Below are 21,743 nucleotides of genomic sequence, written 5' to 3' on the forward strand. Positions count from 1 at the left end.
CCCCCGCCTGCCTGGCCGCGCCAGCCCAGCCTGCGGCGCCCGGCTGCCCGGAGCTGCCAGCTCTGCTGAGGCCGGCGGGGCGGGGCGGGACGCGGCGCGGCGCAGCAGGTGGAGCAGGCGGCCCGGACAGGGGCGTGGCCTTGGCCGTGAGGGGCGTGGCCTGGCGGAGGTGTGGCCGGAAGCCTTAAAGTGGCCTGGTTGCCGGGGCGGGCCGTAGAGGCCGCCAGTCGCGGCGATCTTCTCCTCGCGTCTGGGTCATTATCGTCACCATGTCCCTAATGGCCTCGGCGGGCCGGGGCCTGGGGGCCGTGTGGTCCCCAACCCACGTGCAGGTGACGGTGCTGCAGGCGCGGGGCCTGCGGGCCAAGGGCCCCGGGGGCACGAGCGACGCGTACGCGGTGATCCAGGTGGGCAAGGAGAAGTACGCCACCTCGGTGTCGGAGCGCAGCCTGGGCGCGCCTGTGTGGCGCGAGGAGGCCACCTTCGAGCTGCCGCCGCTGCTGTCCTCCGGGCCCGCGGCCGCCGCCACCTTGCAGCTCACCGTGCTGCACCGCGCGCTGCTCGGCCTCGACAAGTTCCTGGGCCGCGCCGAGGTGGACCTGCGGCATCTGCACCGCGATCAGGGCCGCAAGAAGACGCAGTGAGTACGGGCGGGGAGGGGAGGGCCCGGCCTGGGGGCGCGGACCCCTCTGGCAGGGAGGTCTGGGCGCTGGACCTTTCGAGAGTAAGCCGGGCAGCAGCAGGGAAGGCCTTTCGGGACTGAGCCCTCGGCCAGTGCTGGTGTTCTCACCTGGCTTCCCCTTCTGCGGCTGTCCCGCCCGGCTCTCCCGGCTTTGGGGTTTTTTGGAAGAAGGGGCCGTATCTGGGGCGTTTTTTTTTTTTTTTTTTTTAGCAGAGTCTCTGTCGTCCGGGTTGGAGTGCAAATGGCAATGGCACGATCTCGGCTCACTGCAACCTTCGCCTCGCAGGTTCACGTGATTCTCCTGCCTCAGCCTCCCGAGTAGCTGGGATTACAGGCGCGCACCACCACGCCCGGAATTTTTTTTTTTTTTTTTTTGAGGCAGAGTCTTACTGTGTCGCCAGGCTGGAGTGTAGTGGCACGATCTCGGCTCACTGCAACCTCCGCCTCCCGGGTTCAAGCGACTCTCCTGCCTCAGCCTCCCGAGTAGCTGGGACTGGAGGCGTGCGCCACCATGCCCGGCTACTTTTTATATTTTTAGTAGAGACGGGGTTTCACCGTGTTGGCCAGGCTGGTCTCGAACTTCTGACTTCACGTAATCCGCCCACCTCGACCTCCCAAAGTGTTGGGATTACAGACGTGAGCCATCGCGCCCGGCCTGGGGCGCTTTTGAATCTGCAGGACGCCCCTCCGCGTCTGGCACACAGTAAGCGCTAAGTGAATTTGAGATGAATTCCAACTAAACATGGGCAGGTGCCTTCTTCCTAGGGTTGTAGTCCGTGTCTGATACTCGTCTTCGCTTGGGTGGAAGGCCTCCTGGGTATTTCACTGAATGGAAGAACACTTCGAGCCCAGAATGACTGGGCCAGGGCTCAGGGCAGATGAACCGGAGGCAGGAAACCAGCCGACACCCCTGCCCTAAAGGCTAACCCCGGGGGCAACGCCTTTACAATGCAGGGCGGGTGGAGGTTGGGGGAGGGGAAATGGCGTATGCGGGCTGTCACCTGACTGCTAACCCCTTCTACCTCCTACTTGCCTAGGGGGTTGGTGAAGAGAATTTGCCCCTCCAGAAAGAATGTTACAACAGTGTGGTGTGTGCCCTGGGCCCCACATTAGTAAATATTTCCCCGGGTTGGAGGGAGCCCGGATGGGTTGGCCGAGCAGAACTGGTCATTGTTCCTTTTTGGAGTTGGTAGAGTTCTTCTCTCTGGTCCTAATCCTGGTAGCTCCCAAAGATTGTGTCAGGGTATTTCACTTCCGCAGTAAAAACGGCAAAAACCATTCACTCCATGATATTACCGAATTACTTGTTCCCTTTCACAGGTGTTCGGAAAGGGCAGTACTTCACCCAAAGGAACGTTTGATTATGTTCATTTAGTATACCAAAGCTAGCCTCGATTAGCTTAGCTGGTTACTTTGTTAGATCTTAAATATGCAGGCCAGTCAGCACCAAAAGCCTACAGTTTAGGAAGCACACTGATTCGCTTTGTGTGTTTTAGATATACATAGCCTTTTAACTTTTCCTTGTGAGGGAGACAGGAAAAGCCAGAGGGTTTGTCCTCGGAGGCTCCCTTTACTGTGGGGTGGGTTCTATTTCAGCATGTAGGCTTGCAAATGGAATATCTGATGATGCACTTACCTGGCCAAAGATGAACAGGCATTTCTGAACTCAAATCAGATAAAACTAGCCTTGACGTGAGGATGGATGTGGGGTATCTCACAGCATCAATTTATAAGCCATAGGTGAGCAGTGTTTTTGCTAAGGAGAGGCTGCAGCAATGCTGATCTTCCCTCTGATTAAATGACACTGGGTGCGGTGGGTCGGCTTCCCTTCCAGCTTCAGACGGGTGCTGTTGGCCATCCATTGTCTTGCGCCATCCCAACAAGTGTGTATTCACTTCCTTCTCTGCCACCTGTTTCTTATGTGGACATTTTATCCCCTTGAGAGGTAGATCACATCTCCCTGCCAGAGATGGAGATTCCAGAGTCCTGGGTCCAGTGCCCACAGCAGCCCTGACTCATTGTTGGGCTTCTCTGTCCCTAAACAGCCAAGTTTCCCTATTTATAAATAAAGCATGTTGCCAGACCTAATTGATGTTTGTAAGATGTTTCTGGGTTCCTGGATTAATGGGGCCAGTGTATTCAAGAAGTGATTGAAAAGGTTCTGTAACTGCTTTGTGAAAGATTGAAACCTCCTTGAGCTCTTTTTTTCAGGAAGAGTTCGGTCTCTGCATCTTCATTTTTCTCATTTTATCCAATGTAACCCTAAACCTACACGATAATTCCCGTCTATTATATGAATCAATTACCAGCTAGTCACAGTATTGACTTCCAGGAAAATGGTGCTTAATTGATTTTTTTTTCTTTTTTTTTTTTGAGATGGAGTCTCACTCTGTCACCCGGGCTGGAGTGCAGTGGCCGGATCTCAGCTCACTGCAAGCTCCGCCTCCCGAGTTTACGCCATTCTCCTGCCTCAGCCTCCCGAGTAGCTGGGACTACAGGCGCCCAGCACCTCGCCCGGCTAGTTTTTTTTGTATTTTTTTTAGTAGAGACGGGGTTTCACCATGTTAGCCAGGATGGTCTCGATCTCCTGACCTCGTGATCCGCCCGTCTCAGCCTTCCAAAGTGCTGGGATTACAGGCTTGAGCCACCGCGCCCGGCCTGATTTTTTTTTCTTTCTTAAAATAACTTCAAAGGAAGGCTTCTTTGCATCTCTATGGGTAGATGAAATTGCAAGCTTTCCACTTTACATCTACAACTTTCTGGGACTTTCCAAGGTGCCAAGGGTGCTGTCTGATGCCCCGGTGCCCAAGATAGTTGAGCTTTAAAGAATAAGATATGCATTGAAAGGTGGAATTTTTTTTTTTTTTGAGACAGAGTCTCACTCTTTCCCCCAGGCTGGAGTGCAGTGGCACGATCTCGGCTCACTGCAACCTCTGCCTTCCGGGTTCTGCGATTCTCCTGCCTCAGCCTCCCGAGTAGCTGGAATTTCAGGCTCCTGCCACCACACCTGGCTAATTTGTGTATTTTTAGTAGAGATGGGGTTTCACCATGTTGGTCAGGCTGGTCTTGAACTCCTGACCTCAGGTGATCCACCTGCTTTGGCCTCCCAAAGTGCTGGGATTACAGGCGTGAGCCACCGTGCCCAGTGAAAGGTGGAATTTTAACAGAAGGAAATGAGGAAATGAGTTGTGCTAGAAAAGTCATTTGAACTGGTTATTAATGGTTCGACTCCATTTCAGACATTAAAAACAAGAAACAAAAGCTAAATCTTGGTCTCTCTGTGTGTGTGTGTGTGTGTGTGTGTGTGTGTGTGTGTGTGTGTGTCTGTCTGTCTGTCTGTCTGTCTTTGTCTTAATCTCTAGCAAAGAAGAATTGCTGCAACAGAATATGACTTTTATCTTGGGTCCAGAAGCTGAAACTCAAGGAGTTAAAAGCTAACTGTGCAAATATTTCCATTTGTTTTATTGATAAGACCCCAGTGTCATTTATTTAGAGTCAAGATGTGATGACATACACTTTTAAAACACCAGAGGCTAACATATAAATAGGATACATCTAATAGGGAAGAATGTGTGGCCCATTAGGAAAAATTGAAATGAATTGACTTTGCACTTACACATCTGCTAAGGACCTGGGGTCTCAGTGGGTCTCAGAAACTGGGAATCGGTCAAGTACTGTGACTGCAAAACAGACAGGAATCGAAGAGGTAGAATCGGGTGACCAATATGAGGGATTCTCTGCTCAACTCTCTAGTCTCATGTAGTTTGGGATCCTAGACTGATAGAAACCTTTTTAGGAGGCTAGACGTGGTGGTTCCTACCTGTAGTCCTAGCACTTTGGGAGGCCGAGGCAGGAGAATCACTTGAGCTCAGGAGTTCAAGACCAGCCTGGGTAACTTGAGACCCAAACTCTACCAAAAAAAAAAAAAAAAAAATAGCCAGGCATGTTGGTAGGCATCTTTAGTCCCAGCTATTCCAGAGGCTAAGGTGAGAAGATCATTTGAGCTCGAGTTAAAGGTTAGGGTGAACTGTGATCAGGCTACTGCACTCTAGCCTGGGCAACAGAGTGAGAGCCTGTCTCAAAGAAAAAAAAATATGCTGGGCATAGTGGCTCACGCCTGTAATCTCAGCACTTTAGGAGGCCAAGGCGGGTGGATCACCTGAGGTTAGGAGTTTGAGACCAGTCTGGCCAACATGGTGAAACCCTGTTTCTATTAAAAACACAAAAAATTAGCTGGACATGGTGGCGGGTGCTTGGGTGCCTGTAATCCCAGCTACTCGGGAGGGTGAGGCAGGAGAAATGCTTGAACCCAGGAGGTGGAGGTTGCAGTGAGCTGAGATCGTATCACTCTGCACTCCAGCCTGGGCAACAAGAACAAAACTCCCTCTCAAAAAAAAAAGAAATAAATATATATATGTGTGTGTGTGTGTGTATGTGTGTATATATGTATTTATGTATATATAAATCAAAATGAAAAACCTTTTTAGGATACTAAGAGCAAGAAAATTTAGGGAAATAATTTCTTAAGTATAGATTAGAGCAAATATTTATGCAGCCTGGTGACTAGAAGACCGTTGTGTAACTAAGCACCATGAAACTTAATATTGCGATAGTCCTCCCCACATGAAGAGAGAGCATGAGTAATGAAGGGCCATGTTCTTATACCTATTAAAACTCAAGAGAGAATTTGGTTGCATATGAAAGGACGTAGGTATTATAAAGGGTTAGATACTTGGAAGAACTGCAAGTTTAATAAGATGATGAAATAAGTTGCCAACGGAAATGTGGGTTATTAAAAAAAAAAAGCAAGGGCTAGATAGTTGTTTTTCTGGGAGAGTTGGATGCAGAAAAATGACATAGATGACCATAGAGGTCCATAATTCACAAATTATAAGCAATGGGTGTTTGTTTTTATACCTTTAGGTTTCCTAAGAACATTTAGGTTTTGCTTAATAGGTTGGAAAATTCGAGTAATGTTATTACTGATTAAATTTTTCTTTTCTTGGAATTTCCCTTAAAGATAATATTGAGCCTTACTGGAAACCTCCCCAGATCTTATGAAGCCACAGTCCCCTCCCACTCTAGTGTAGGAAACTGAGATAGCTCAGTGCTCAAGCCTGAATTCTCTGTAGGTTCTAGAATAAATAACCCTAAACTGCTTATAACAAAGGAATCAAATGACTAAAAAGGATGAGAGTCCCTCAGAGTTGTTTTGGTGACGTGGAAGATATTCCCTCATGGTTTTTTTTTTGATGGTATTGTTTATGATTTCATTTGTAACACATTCAGTTAGTATGGAGAAAGTTCTACCTACTTTTTTTTCCATCTTCTTGTTTCTAAAGTTCTTTTTTTTTTTTTTTTTTTTTGGAGACAGGGTCTCACTCTTTCCCAGGATGGAGTGCAGTAACATAATCACAGCTCACTGCAGCCTCAACCTCCTGAGTTCAAGCAATCCTCCCCCTCATCTTCCCGAGTAACTGGGACTACAGGGGTGTGCCACCACACTGAGCTACTTTATTTTTTGTTTTTGTTTTTGTAGAGATGGAATCTCACTATGTTACAGGCTGTGCTTAAACTCCTGGGCTCAAGCAATCCTCCTGCTATAGCCTCTTGAAGTGCTGGGATTACAGGTGTGCGCCACCATGGGCAGCCTCATCCATTCTTGTAGTCAGTATTTTTTATTGTCTACTAAGTGCCAGGTGCTGGATATACAGTGTAAACAATGGTGAAGAAAACAGGGATGATCCCTGCTTTCAGGAAGCCCAGAGCCTTGTGGGGGAGTAGGCATTAAACAAATAGACATGTAATCCCAGCACTTTGGGAGGCTGAGGCAGGTGGATCACCTAAGGTCAGGAGTTCGAGACCAGCCTGGCCAACGTGGTGAAATCTTGTCTCTCCTAAAAATACAAAAATTAGCCAGGTGTGGTGGTACGCGCCTGTAATCTTGCCTACTTGGGAGGCTGAGCCAGGATAATCACTTGAACCTGGGAGGCAGAGGTTGCAGCGAGTTGAGATTGCTCCACTGTACTCCAGCCTGGGTGATAGAGTGAGACTCTGTCTCAAAAAACAAAAACAAAAAAACAAATGAACTCACAAATAAATAATCATATATTGTGGTAAGTACTGTGGAGAAAGAGGACAGGGTATTATAGAAGAAAAGGGCAGGAAGGACATGATTTAAAGAAGGAGATTGCAGATAGCCTCTCTGAGGCAGAGAGCTGAAGAAAGAAGAGGAATTTTTCTAGTGAGGAGCGGAGGAAGGGGGCCTGGTGGAGAAGTAGCAGCCTGGGCAAAGGCCCTGAGGCAGGAATACCTGGGAAGTGGGGGAGTGCTTGTGTAAGATGAGGCTGAAGAGGAAGGCGGGGCTTTGCTTAGGAGGAATGGGAAGCCACTGACTGCTAAAATTAAAAGCAGTGGGGGCCAGGCACGGTGGCTCACACCTGTAATCCCAGCCCTTTGGGAGGCCAAGGTGGGTGGATCACTTGAGGTCAGGAGTTTGAGACCAGCCTGGCCCAACATGGGCTCTACTAAAGATACAAAAATTAACCGGCCGTGGTGGCGGGCACCTGTAATCCCAGCTACTCAGGAGGCTGAGGCAGGAGAATCGCTTGAACCTGGGAGGCAGAGGTTGCAGTGAGCTGAGACTGTGCCATTGCACTCCAGCCTGGGAAATAAGAGCAAAACTCTGTCTCAAAATAAATAATGATAAATAAATAAATAAAAGTAGTGGGTTGATACGATCCAATTTATTTGTCAGAGATCGCCATGGCTCTTGGGTAGAGAATGGATTTGAAGCTGGCCTAACCTAGATTGGACAGACAAAACGGGAAGCTGTTGCAGTAATCTAGATGGTGGACGGTGGTGGCTTGGACTAGAATGATGTCTAAGCCACCTGTGGAGGTGGACAGAGGTGGGTGGATTTCAGAAATATCTTAGAGGTTCAACTGACCTGACATGTGATGGATTGGATATGGTAGGGCGGGAGGGAAAGGAAGTAATAAGAATGAACACATAAAATCAGGAGAGCTTGGTGTTGAAAGTGAACCAGGAAGTGGCAGCTGCTTTCTTTCCCTTACAGTCACTGTGATACCAGGGTGAGGTCACCATTACAAAGACAGCTTTGGGCTGTGACACCTGGCTGTGAGTGGAGATTTCTGTTGGAGTGAATTACTAGGAAATGCCATTGAAACCAGGGCGTGTATGTATGTGTCTGCAAGTGTTTACCCACTCAATACCGCCAAGTCTTTGTCTTGTAACAGCAGAGCTGCTATGATCTCATTGATGTGCTCTCACACAGCGGATGAAGTCACTGCTTTAAGGGATATAGGACTAAGAAAAGGAGAACATAATAATATGTAACATTAGTAAAGTTAGACCCATAAATGAAAAAAAAATTCTCAAGTAAGTGAACCAGTTAAATGTTTTTTGCATTACAAACTGTAAGCATAGAAAAGAGTCTTGTGCCTTTTTCATTTTACTTAAACTGCCTTTGGTTACAAAGACTTCTATTGTATTTCTGTAACTCCCATCAGAGGAAGATTTTTATAAAGAGTATCTGATATGTCATTTTAATTGTAGTTATTAACTTAAAAATGTTATAATTACATTACAAGCAATCCACATGCTTATTAAAATGCCATCAACTCCAACATGTATTTGCTGACATTACTTTTCCTCTCCTTTAACAATAATCTTAGATATCCATTAAGATACTATGGTTTTCATAGCTATACGCCCTGGAAAATTGTGCTTCTTAACCCTATACTTTTGAAGGAGGGACAGCTAGCTTTGGCTTAGCTCCAGAAGGATGAAGAAACTCTAGCCCTGAATAGAGAGAGTGATGGGAGGTCATTTTAGGCCTTCATCTCAGAGCACTTCCCTAGGTGGCCTTTGGTTCTGGGTCTGGCACAGATCTCCAGACCTAAGTGTCTCTGAATTCCAATAAAATTAACACCTAGACCCTTGTATTGGCAAAGAGAGGGGTTCTGCTCTCCATAAGGTGTCCTCGTTCAGATCTCATGCCCCAGCTGGCTCAGGAGGAGACCAAGCCTGACTTTGCCCTATTTTCCTCTGGGACAGGGACCACTTCTGTTGTGTCCTTTGCTGTGTGACCCAGTGCAGGGGCTCAATAAACGCATCTGCGAGGGAGGCAGTGGTTGTGGTTCCTGTAGGCACGGGGCAGGCAGTAGATTGCCTGGGTGAACGTGGAGACACATTTAATCTTACGTGTAGCCCGGCAGATTACAGACTGGGGATGTCCGAAGTATGAAATCAAAGCTCTGCTTCTTTCGGTTTCCCAGTTTGGGGTATGGCTTTGTGGTCAGTGCCCTTTTCTTTCTTTCTTCCTTTTTTTTTTTTTAAGGCGGAATTTTGCTCTTGTTGTCCAGGCTGGAGGGCAATGCAGCAGTCGGCTCACTGCAACCTCCACCTGCCAGGTTCAAACAATGATTTTCCTCCCTCAGCCTCCTGAGTACCCTTTTCTTCTTGAAGAAGCAGGTTACCTTCTGCGGCTTGCTGGCTAATGATGCCTGTGGCAAAGGAGGCAGTTTTCACCACTAATGAGACAGAAATTCCTCTCCTGCAGGGAGACGCCTGTTGATAATCTGTTAGAGGAAAATCAAGGGCTTTAGTCTCCAGGGTGTTCCTGGGGGACACATTTAGGAATGTGCCTGTAGAGAGAAAAAAGGCAATGGTAATTAAGTATCTTTTCCTGAATCCTGGCCTTTGAATGAAGTAGAGGGAAGGTATTTATAAGAAATCCCTAAAAAATATTTCTAGAGGTGTGATTGCCACACACCCTTCACTTTTTAAAAAGGACATGGCTAGGCTCTAGGTAAAACAACTAAGCCTCTAGAAAGCCTGGTCTAAAGAGGCCTCTGGTTATTATAAAAGAATAGGCATCCTGTGTGAAATACAGTAGCAGCCGTCTGGGGCCCCAGATGTTTCTTCAATCTGCCCCTTTCCCATGCAGAGAACTGTGACATGTGGTTCACCAAAATAGAACTTTACATTTTTACTAATCATTTGTTATTAAAACAGGATTTAGAAATGCTTTTGGTGAGGCCGGGTGCGGTGGCTCACACCTGTAATCCCAGCACTTTGGGAGGCCAAGGTGGGTGGATCACTTGAGGTCAGGAGTTCGAGACCAGCCTGGCCAACAAGGTGAAACCTTGTTTCTACTGAAAATACAAAAATTAGCCAGGTATAGTGGCAGGCACCTGTTATCCCAGCTACTCAGGAGGCTGAGGCAGGAGAATCACTTGAACCCGGGAGGTGGAGCTTGCAGTGAGCCGAGATGGCGCCACTGCACTCCAGCCTGGGTGACAGAGTGAGACTCTGTCTCAAAGAAAGAAAGAAAAAAAAGAGATGCTTTTGGTGTAATTATTTTCCCTTCATTTGGACTTACTTTGCTTATGGAATAAATCACAGATACTCTGTTCCTTGCCAGGAACTCTCATAGAAGTGTGGGAGTTTATGTGGTGAGGAAGGGCTGAGTGTTCCCTGATGTCGGTCATGCTGAAGTTTGTTTTCTTTTATCCTGGTTAAGAGGTGGTGAACCAAACTATTGCATTTTGTTTTTCCATTCTTAAAATCTCTGTGTGTGAGGACCCCATGGTTGCAACAAGACAGTATTCTTTGACAGAACAAATAAATGCATCAGCGGCAGTTGCATTTGACCAAGAGGTGAGATACTGGATTTGATGGTAGAATATTAACGTGTGTGGCTTTTTGAGATAGGATCGAGCTTTGAAAAAGAATTGGTAAGTCATGATGGTGAGTGTGGTAGACTTAAATGTTTAAAATGAGTTAATTTTCTAATTCTTAGAGAATTGCTAAAATAAAGATGCTTGGTATTTCCTTTAGTTTTCACCTACAAGAAATTTAGTATTGCTTTCCACTTAGAAAACCTATCTTGATTCACAGACTTAATTATGCCATCTTGGCCTATTTCTGAGACTTTGAGAGCCCTCTGTTTCTTGTCTTTTTCTTTTCTGTGTAGAAACCCTAGCCGGGCGCGGTGGCTCAAGCCCTGTTAATTCCCAGCACTTTGGGAGGCCGAGAACCGGGCGGATCACGAGGTTCAGGAGATCGAAGACCATCCCTGGCTAATACGGTGAAAACCCCCGTCTCTACTAAATAAATACAAAAACTAGCCGGTGCGACGAGGCGGGCGCCTGTAGTCCCAGCTCCTGCGGGAGGCTGAGGACAGGAGAATGGCCGCTGAACCCGGGAGAACGGACCCTTGCATGAGCTGAGATCCGCCACTGCACTACAGCCTGGGTGCGAGCAAAGACTCCTGTCTCAAAAAAAAAAAAAAAAAAAAAAAAGAAAAAAGAAACCCTGAAGGGGTCCATGAGGATCATGACATCTCTCAATAAGTTACAGAAAGTATACATTGAGGGGCTGGGTGCAGTGGTGGCTCATTCCTGGAATCCCAGTACTTTGGGAGGCTGAGGTGGGAGAATCACTTGAATCCAGGAGTTTAAAACCAGCTTAAGCAACATGATGACACCCTGTCTCTGCAAAAAAATAAAACATTAGCAGGGTATGGTGGCGCACGCCTGTAATCCTAGCTACTCTACTCGGTAGGCTGAGGTGGGAGGATTGCTTGACCCTGGGAGGTTGAGGCTGCAGTGAGCCGTGATGGCATCACTGCAGTCCAGCTTGGGCGACAGAGCCCATCTGAAAAAAAAAAAAACAAACACTTCTTCTTTTTTTTTTTTTGAGACGGAGTCTCGCTCTGTAGCCCGGGCTGGAGTGCAGTGGCCGGATCTCAGCTCACTGCAAGCTCCGCCTCCCGGGTTCACGCCATTCTCCTGCCTCAGCCTCCCGAGTAGCTGGGACTACAGGCGCCCGCCACCTCGCCTGGCTAGTTTTTTGTATTTTTTAGTAGAGACGGGGTTTCACCGTGTTAGCCAGGATGGTCTCGATCTCCTGACCTCGTGATCCGCCCGTCTTGGCCCCCCAAAGTGCTGGGATTACAGGCTTGAGCCCCCGCGCCCGGCCTTTTTTTTTTTTTTTTTAAAGAAAGTGCACACTGATCATGGTTTGTTAAAAGTTTTATATATTTTTTAAGTTTGGAAATTTAGCTAGTTGTGGTAGCTCATGCCTGCAATCCCAGCACTTTGGGAGGCCAAGCGGGGTGGATTACCTGAGGTCAGGAGTTTGAAACCAGCCTGGCCAACATGGTGAAACTCCGTCTCTACTAAAGATACAAAAATTACCCGGGTGTAGTGGTGGGTGCCTGTAATCCCAGCTACTCAGGAGGCAGGAGAATCACTTGAACCCAGGAGGCAGAGGCTGCAGTGAGCTCAGATTGCGTCACTGCACTCCAGCCTGGGTGACAGTGAGACTCCGTCTCAAAAAAATAGATAAACAGATACATCATTTTGGAAATTACGTAATACAAACCAATTTTGGAAGTGAGTCATTTCTATTCCCTTCAAATGCAAATCATTGTTATTTATATTTGGTCGATAAGTTAGGGTAGTTAGTAATACCGTGTGTTGAAACTATTAAAATCCTAAGTTCCCTTTTGAGAATTATCTGAATGGGTAGATAAACTATGGCGTATACCCATTTCACAGAATATCATTTAGCCATTCAAAATTATAAGTTGACAATTATAAGGCAGTAATGTATGATGCACTACAAAGAAAATTGCATATGTACAGCTTAAGTAGTAATTATAGCTAAGACTTATGGCCAGGTTACTGTTCTAAGCACTTTGCATACATTAAGCCATTTAATCTTCCTAACATTCTTATGAGGTGGGTGTTCCTAACCCTGTTTCAGAAGAGGAGCCTGTCCCACAAAGAGGTTAAATATCTTGCCTAAGGTTTCTCAGCTGCTAGTTGTTAAAATGTATGGGAAAAAGACTTCAAGAAGATTTATAAAAAGGCAATGTTCAGATTAGCATGGGACTGAGTTAATTTTTGCTTTTCTTTTTTTTTTGAGATGGCGTTCTCACTCTGTCGTTCAGGCTGGAGTGCAGTGGCGTGATCTCGGCTCACTGCAACCTCTGCTTCCCAGGTTCAAGCAATTCTCATGCCTCAGCCTCCCAAGTAGCTGGGATTACAGGTGCGCACCACCACACCCAGCTAATTTTTGTATTTTTAGTAGAGGCGGGGTTTCACCACATTGGCCAGACTGGTCTCGAACTCCTGACCTCAAGTGATCTGCCCACCTCAGCCTCCCAAAGTGCTGGGATTACAGGCATGAGCCTCTGTGCCTGACTGTCATTTACCAGTTCTTATAATTCAGTTTGGTGGCTACAAACGGCCTTTGCATGCTGCTGGAGTGGCTGTTTTAGGAATTAAGGCCAAAAAAACGAGCCATGACCAATTTGCTACCCTCATGATTTACCAGTTTTTCCAAGTAGCTGACAATGGGCAGAGGGGAAGGTCTAGGGAGGCAAGCTTGGCTGATGGGTAATTCTGTGTTCAGAGTTAGGTTATGATGACTAGCTACCTTGTTCAATACCAGCACTCATTAAACTGCATAGCTTCTGGAAGGCACACAGCACAAACATTTTATAGGTCATAAACATTTCTGTTTGCTGTGCATTGCTTCTAGGTGACCAGAAGAAGAAACTGGATATTTTAGCCATGTGGAATCACTCCTTTTCAGACCCTTTTAAAAAGATGTTCTCAACTGCTAACCACATGATTTGCAGCCTGATTTTTTATTTCCTGGGGAAGACAGTTCACGAACTGCTTTTGAACTTTCTTCATCTAAGAAAGGTTAAGTGTGTCCTCTGTCCCACACTAGGTCAGGGGTGGTTCTGTTCTTCCTGCTTCTTTCCTCACTTGAGGCCATCATCCCCTGTGTCATGATGCCTGGTTAACGTGGAGAAGACTCGTGCTGTAAATCAGGACTGGGATTTTGTACAGCCAAGGAAGTAGGCAGTACTCACCGAACCAGGAGTCCAAACTGGATACAGAAACAAAGATCCCTTGAAATTAACACTGACACATGTAAAGTGTGGAGGTAACCCAGAGAGCTGGTGATCCTCCTTGCCTGGCCTTTCCTGGAGACTCCTGTGTTTAATATGGGGATGCAGTATTTATTCACTCGCTGAACAGTCCGTAGATAGGTGGTTCTGATAGCCCGTTGGGGCTTAAATGACCTGAAACCTTATTTGTACGTGAGTCATTATTTGTGATGAAATTGTGTATTTTAGCAGGAGTTTTACCTCTAATTAATTTCTCTCATGCCTGAAAGTTAGAAAGTTGGAAACAGTTGCCCCAGTGTGACAAATGCTTGTTAATCTTGGGCGAGCCTGTTCCCCATCCCATTGCAGGGTAAGCTTTTTAGTCCTCTTCATTCTCTGTATTTCCAGCATCTGGCATGTAAAAACGTTGGAACTGAATCTCCGAAGGCATCATTTCTCTGCATATGTCTGCTCTCCAGAATGTTTTAAAGGGAAAAAACATGTTTGTTTCGGCTGCAGAAAGATTATTTTTGAGACATACCAGTCAGTCCTTTACCAGCGTAATCGTGAACATCTGCAGGGCTGCAAGGGAAGGCTTTTCATTTCCCGATAGCAAGAGCCATGCTGCCCTGACCCCGCCACATTCCAACAGAAGGCCCCTGGGGTCAGCTCTGGGTGTGTCTGGGAAGCCAACTCCATGTTCTGAGGCACACCGGCCCTGAGAATAGGCATGGTTGAATGGTCTTAGCTGCTCCAGAAGGACTGAAAAGCCCAAGAGATTTCACAGTATGGATGCAGGCACGGGCTCCCCAGTGGGCTACTCTGGAGGTGGGCTGGTGCCCTGCACCCCGCTCTTGTGTGTAGGCACAGGCTCGTGTTTTTTTCTTCACCGTACTTAGTTCATTCTTTTTCTGTGTTCCCTTATTTCTCTTCATAAACATCTTTTTGAAAGTATAGAAAACTTAAATGACTTTTGGATACTTTTATCTGTGCCTTGTCTTGTGTTTGACCAAAAAAATAAAATCCCCAAAAACAAAAACCGCAGGGTAGCCTATTTGGATAATACATAGTTTTGCTTGTCTGTGGTGAGACCACCATTTGGGCGTATAAAACTGATAATAGTGGTTGTCTCTGATACGGAGACTGAGGGGCATGGGATCAGGAGGGGTGGGAAGATGGAATTTTTCATCCTATACCATTTTGTGTGATTTGAATTTTACCCAATGCCTGTTATTACTTAAAAATATAGGCTGGGGGCCGGGCGTGGTGGGTCATGCCCGTAATCCCAGCACTTTGGGAGGCCAAGGTGGATGGATCATCTGAAGTCAGGAGTTCGAGACCAGCCTGGCCAACATGATGACACCCTGTCTGTACTAAAAATACAAAATGTAGCCTGGTGTGGTGGCACACGGCTGTAATCCCGGCTACTCAGGAGGCTGAGGCAGGAGAATTGCTTGAATCCGGGAGGTGGAGGTTGCAGTGAGCTGAGATCGCGCCACTGCACTCCAGCCTGTGCAATAGAGTGAGACTCCATCTCAAAAAAAAAAATTAAAGAATATAAGCCAAGTGCAGTGGCTCACACCTATAATCCCAGCACTATGAGAGACTGAGGTGAGAGGATTCTGTGTGGCCAGGAGTTCAAGACCAGCCTGGGCAGCATAGCAAGACCCTATCTCTAAAACAAGACAAAAGACTAGCTGGCATAGTGGTTCACACCTGTAATCCCGGCATTTTGGGAGGCTGAGGCAGGCAGATCATTTTAGGTCAGGAGTTCGAGACCAGCCTGGCCAACATGTCTCTACTAAAATACAAAAATTAGCTGGGCATGATGGTACATGCCTGTCATATCAACTACTCTGGAGGCTGAGGCATGAAAATTGCTTGAACTCAGGAGGTGGAGGTTGCAGTGAGCTGAGATCATGCTACTGGACTCCAGCCTGGGCAACAGAGCAAGACTCTGTCTCAACGACAGCAACAACAACAACTGGTTGGGTGTGGTGGCACATGCTTTTAGTCCCAGCTCCTCAAGAGGCTGAGGTGGGAGGATGGCTTGAGCCTAGGACTTCAAAGCTGCTGTGAGCTATGAACGTGTGCTGTACTCCAGCCTGGAAAACAGAGCAAGACCCCGTCTCAAAATATATATATGTGTGTGTGTGTAGTTTATAGAAATTTTATGTTGGCCGGGTGCGGTGGCTCACGCCTGTATTCCCAGCACTTTGGGAGGCCAAGGTGGGTGGATCATGAGGTCAGGAGTTTGAGACCAGCCTGGCCAAGATGGTGAAACCTTGTCTCTACTAAAAATACAAAAATTAGCCGGATGCAGTGGCGTGTGCCTGTACTCCCAGCTACTTGGGAGGCTGAGGCAAGAGAATCACTTGAACTTGGGCGGCGGAGGTTGCAGTGACCTGATATTGTGCCACTGTACTCCAGCCTGAGCAATAGAGTGAGACTCTGTCTAAAAAAAAAAAAAGTCACTTTCTACATATCCAGATATCCTTTTAATTCTTGCAGAACTGAGTTTAATGATAAGCAATAATGATTTGCTTATTGAAGGAATATTTGATTTTTACTTTCAATAAATGGCAAGATTTTTTCAGAATATAGGCTTAAAAATAAACTTGCTACATTGGGATTATGGCTGTCTTTTTCTGCCCTTTGGACTAGGGAAATGGACCCAACCCTGATTTCTGAGATAATTCAAGCTTTCAGGGCCTGCGTGAAAGATAATACAGGAACACACCCATGCCGCCATCACATGCTATGTTGCTAGGCTGGGACTTTATTATTTATGAGCGACTTCTGTGAGGTGCAGGAATTAAGTGAACTGAAAAACGCATGGGCAGTAACACTTAGAAACTGAGTTGATCTTAAATATAAAAACCCACAGATGTGTTCTTCTGGTTTGGGATTTCTTAGGGCAAGATATTCAAGCACTGTGGCTTTCACTATCTTATCAAAGTATGCTTGTATCAAACATCCCTTGCTTAAATTGTTTTTGAATTTGAAGATAATATTGCTAGTGAAAGAAACAATTCTTGGCCAGGCACAGTGGCTCATGCCTGTAATCCCAAGACTTTGGGAGGCTGAGGCAGGCGGATCACCTGAGGTCAGGAGTTTGAGACCAGCCTGGCCAACATAAAATTAGTTGGGCATAGTTGTACACACCTGTAGTCCCAGCTGCTCTGCAAGCTGAGGCAGGAGAATCGCTTGAACCCAGGAGGAGGAGGAGGTTGCAGTGAGCTGAGATCATGTCACTGCACTCCAGCCTGGGCGACAGAGCGAGACTCAGTCTCTCAAAAAAACAAACAAACAAACAAACAAAAAAAAAACGAAAAAAAAAAAGAAGCAATTCTTGTTTTCCTTTCCAGCTTTAATACATTGAGCACACATTTGTAAATTCTGCCTCTTTGCCTGGGCTGTTTCCCTGCTAGTCTGTGATTAAGCCTGTTTCACATCCTTCAATAGCCCAGTGGCTATGCCTGGCTACTTGATGTTTGGTTTTAGGTTTGCTTGTGAAATGAAGCAGCAAGAACAGTCGGTGACGTTTTTATTTGCACTTCCTAATGGTGTTGGAAGTTTCCAAAGCAAATCCCACTTTAGGACCCAGGGATTGGACCTGAGAATCAGGTAATAATTGGTCCCGAGGGAGGATTCTGGAATCGGTTGTAGCTTTGCTCAAAAACCATTAGGGAGTGCAAACAAAACCTCACTGATACTTTTGGAAAGGCAAGGCTGGCCCTTGGAATTGTCAAGTGGCTGTGTTACAGGAAAGGGGTCCTGATCCAGACCCCAAAAGAGGGTGTTTGGATCTCCTGCGAGAAGGAATTCAGGGCAAGTCTGCAGTGCAAAGTAAAAGCAAGCTTATTAAGAAAGTAAAGTGTTGAAGGTACAGCTACTCCATAGACAGAGTAGGACGTTCCTGAAAGTAAGAGGAGAACGCATCCACTCTAGGTAGTATGCTTATTTATATACAGGATAAAAAGATCATCAAGAGATGTGCCCTACTACAAGGGTTTGTGATAAAGGATTAATTTTCTTAATTACTATATTTTTCAAGAATCAGTATTAGTATCTTTAAAGCAAAATTAGGATTGCCTTTGTTCTCCAGATTTGGGATATTAGAACACTCCTAAGTCTGGGTCTGTTTAGTAAACGTTATCCATCTGTTCCCTTACCCATAAACATCTAGAGGCTAGGAATACCTAACTTTCTGGGAATGCAGCGCAGCAAGTTCCAGCCTCATTTTCCTACCCCTCACTCAAGATGGAGTTGCTCTGGTCTGAACGCCTCTGACAGCTACTTTGGAGGCCTGTCACATTTTTGCATCCCGGGGAAGGGCTAATAGAGGGGACTATGTGGAAGAGCTGTGGAGGAACCCCTGCCTGATGCTCCTGCCTTGGGCGGGGAGGTGAAGCATGCTGTCTGCCTGCGGTTGGCGAGGTCATCGAAACCTCCTCGGTCAGTGTTCAGCAACTTCTCCTTTTCAAGGGCCTGCAACTGGTATTTACAAAAGCTAAACACCCTTCATCACCAAGGCTACCATTTACCACATGACTGTCAGAAGAGAAAAATATAAATAATCCTCTCAAAATCGAAGTGACAAATATGCAAACAATTCCAGGCCAGGCCCTGGAAAATGTATTGGACAGACACTAGGCTGGCAGGGGTGACATTGTCTATAAAGACCTTGCATCTTCCACTTGAGCCCAGGAGTTCAGGGCTGCAGTGAGCTATGATCGCACCACTGCACTCCAGCCTGGGCAACAGAGTGAGACCCTGTTGCAAAAAATAAAAAATAAAAAAAGACCTTGCATCTTGCAACACCCAACACTCCCCGCCTGCCCAGCTGTGGATTGGGGTTATAAAAACCATAAAAGATTTGTCTCCTAAAGGTCCAAAATTACAGCTCATGTAATTTTATCCTCTCTTTGCTGTATTATGTGAATTCATTTTAAGTTATTCTTCATGACTTTGTATACTAGCCTTTAAGTAATCTTAACGATTTATGACTGATGGCAAGGTATGTTAGTTTCCTTCCTTTCTTCTTTTAGCTTTGAACATTTAAATTAGAAGCTTAAATGTTTCTCAAAAAGAATTTAAATTTGAACCCTCCTTTCTCTAAGTTACAAAAGATGACCCATCCAAGATAAATTAGAGAATTTAAAGCAGGAATCTTGGTGTAGAGGAAAGAATAGGAGCTTTGGGGAAACTGATTTGGAATCCCATTTGCAACCCCATAATGGTTGCAAGACCTTGTGCCAGTTTTCAGACCTCTGAGCTTCAATTTCTTCATCTACAAAATGGGTATAATATCTACTCTGTGTCGTTCTTGTGAGGCTGAAATGAGGATGTCTCTGTGCGCATGCAGTGTCAGGTATGCCACAGGTGCTGTTTAGGTGTTAGGTTAGGTTTTGACTTTCCCCTGCGCCTTCCCTCTAAGTGTAGAAGGAGCCATAGCAGTGGGGGCAGGGATCTGCCCTGTGAGCGAGCCGCCAGCCATGGCTGAAGGTGAAAGAGGAAGTTGTGCTCATTTGGGCAAAACCATCATTTCCTTTAAGTCCACTACCCTCAGCTCTTAAATAGGTCACCGAAAAGAACATCAGAATGTGAGTTCTCAGTTTGTGAGGGTGACCTGGTAGACAGCTCGCTACAGACCAGGTATTTGGAGTTATTTGTCCCATTGTATGGTCTTGCTACTAGTGGGCTGCTATATATATATATATATATATTTTTTTTTTTTAAAGAGATAGGGTCTCACTCTGTTGTGCAAGCTGGAGTGCAGTGGTGCAATCATAGCTCTTACTACAGCCTCGAACTCCTGGATTCAAGTGATCCTCCTGCCTCAACCTCCCAAGTAGCTGAGACTATTAAGTGCGCACCATTGCACCCGGCTAATTAAAAAAATATATTTTTAGCCACGTTTGGTGGCTCTTGCTTGTAATCCCAGCACTTTGGGAGGCCCAGGTGGGTGGATCACTTGAGGTCAGGAGTTTGACACCAGCCTATCTAACATGATGAAACTGTATCTCTACTAAAAATACAAAGAATAGCTGGGCATTGTGGCATATGCCTGTAGTCCCAGCTACTTGAGAGGCTGAGGCAAGAGAATTGCTTGTACCCTGGAGGCAGAGGTTGCAGTGAGCTAAGATCACACCATTGCACTCCAGCCTGGGAGACAGAGCAAGACTCTGTTTTTTTTTTTTTTTTTAGAGAAGTGGGATCTTGCCTTGTTGCCTATACTGGTCTCAAACTCTTGGATCCAACCAATCCTCCTGTCTCAGCCTCCCAAAGCACTGAGATTACAGGTGTGAGTCACTGTACCCAACCGGGCTCACATTCCTACAGTTCACCAAAGGTAAAGGGTTCCTAAGTAGAAAATGAATGCCATGAGATTTCCTTTTTCTGAAGCTTGTCTCTCGGTGGAGTTGGACTGGTATAATGTCATTTTTCACATCTTAAAGTAGGTTGCAAATGACCAAGTGTAATACTTGGATAGTGTTCGAAATGTTCCTTTTTCTGATTATTAAGCTAGGGAAGAAGGCTTCCTTTCCAACTTCCCATTTTTTTTTTATTGTGGTAAAATATACATAACATTAAATTTACCATTTTAACCTTTTTTTTTTTTTTTTTTTTTTTTGAGAGACAGAGTCCTGCTGTGTCACCCAGGCTGGAGTATAGTGGTGTGATCTTGGCTCACTGCAACCTCTGTGTCCCGGGTTCAAGCAATTCTCCTACCTCAGCCTCTAGAGTAGCTGAGATTACAGGCATGTGGCACAACCCCCAGGTATTTTTTGTATTTTTAGTAGAGATGGGATTTCACCATGTTGGTCAGGCTGGTCACAAACTCCTGACCTCAAGTCATCTGCCAGCCTTGACCTCCCAAAGTGCTGGGATTACGGGCATGAGCCACTGCGCCTGGCCCCATTTTAACCATTTTTAAGTGTGCAGTTCAATGTCATTAAGAACATTCACATTGTCGTGTGACCATCACCGCCATCCATCTCCAGAACTTTTTCATTTTCCGCAACTGAAGCTCTATACCCATCAAATATTAACTCCTCATTCTGTCCGTCACCCCCTCTGGCAATCACCATTCTACTTTCTGACTCGATGAATTTGACTAACCCAGGAACCTCACATAAGCAGACTTATATAGTGTTTGTCATTTTCTAACTGACTGATTTCACTTTTTTTTTTTTGAAATGGAGTCTGGCTCTGTTGCCTAGGCTGGAGTGCTGGAATGCTGGAGTGTAGTGGCATGATCTTGGCTCACTGCAATCTCTGCCTCCCAGGTTCAAGAAATTCTCCTGCTTCAGCCTCCTGCATAGCTGGGATTACAGGCGCTTGCCACCATGCCCAGCTAATTTTTGTATTTTTAGTAGAGATGGGGTTTCACCATGTTGGCCAGGCTGGTCTTGAGCTCCTGACCTCAGGTGATCTGCCTGCCTCGGCCTCCTAAAGTGCTGGTATCGCAGGTGTAAGTCACCATGCCTAGCCTAATTTCACTCTTTTAAAAAATTCTTTATTTTTATTTATTGATTTTTAGAAACAGAGTCTCACTTTGTCATCCAGACTAGAGTACAGTGGTGCAATGATAGCTCACTGCAGCCATAATTCCTAGGCTTATGTTGAGTAGCTGGGAGTATAGGTGCACACCACCATGCTGGCAAATTTTTTAAATTATAGAGATGCAGTCTTGCAATATTGCCCAGGCTGGTCTTAAACTCCTGGCCTCAAGTCATCCTCCTGTCTCAGGCTCCCAAAGCTCTGGGATTACAGGTGTGAGCCACCATGCCCAACCCCCTCCCCACCTTTTAAAATTTTTTTTTTTAATTCTGTGTTGTGTATATATATATTTTTACTCCCTCCAGGGACTATTCCTTACTACAAACTCAATTTTCTCTGAGATTTAATTATACATAATTTGCACGCCACCCTTCTTAGCTATTTGTGTATGATCTTTGCTTCTTTTTTTTCCTTTTTGAGATGGAGTCGCACTCTGTTGCCCAGGCTGGAGTGCAGTGGTGCGATCTTGGCTCACTGCAACCTCCACCTCCCAGGTTCAGGTGATTCTCATGCCTTAGCCTCCTGAGTAGATGGGACTACAGGCGCCTGCTACCACACCCT

At 46.0% G+C, this 21,743-nt stretch overlaps 1 protein-coding gene across 3 annotated transcripts in view; it reads left to right on the forward strand.

The window, feature by feature from the left end:
* Positions 1-206: 206 nt before the first annotated feature.
* Positions 207-21,743, forward strand: part of RAB11FIP1 (RAB11 family interacting protein 1) — a 42,200-nt gene continuing 20,663 nt past the window's right edge. For all 3 annotated transcript variants that reach the window (XM_017849384.1, XM_017849386.1, XM_017849385.1), the window contains exon 1: positions 207-640. In XM_017849384.1, coding sequence (XP_017704873.1) covers positions 270-640 — 371 coding nt within the window. In that variant the 5' untranslated portion in view covers positions 207-269. The remainder of the gene's footprint in view (positions 641-21,743) is intronic.

This window comes from Rhinopithecus bieti, unplaced genomic scaffold (genome assembly GCF_001698545.2).
Source record: "Rhinopithecus bieti isolate Rb0 unplaced genomic scaffold, ASM169854v2 scaffold_32047, whole genome shotgun sequence".
Taxonomy (NCBI): domain Eukaryota; kingdom Metazoa; phylum Chordata; class Mammalia; order Primates; family Cercopithecidae; genus Rhinopithecus; species Rhinopithecus bieti.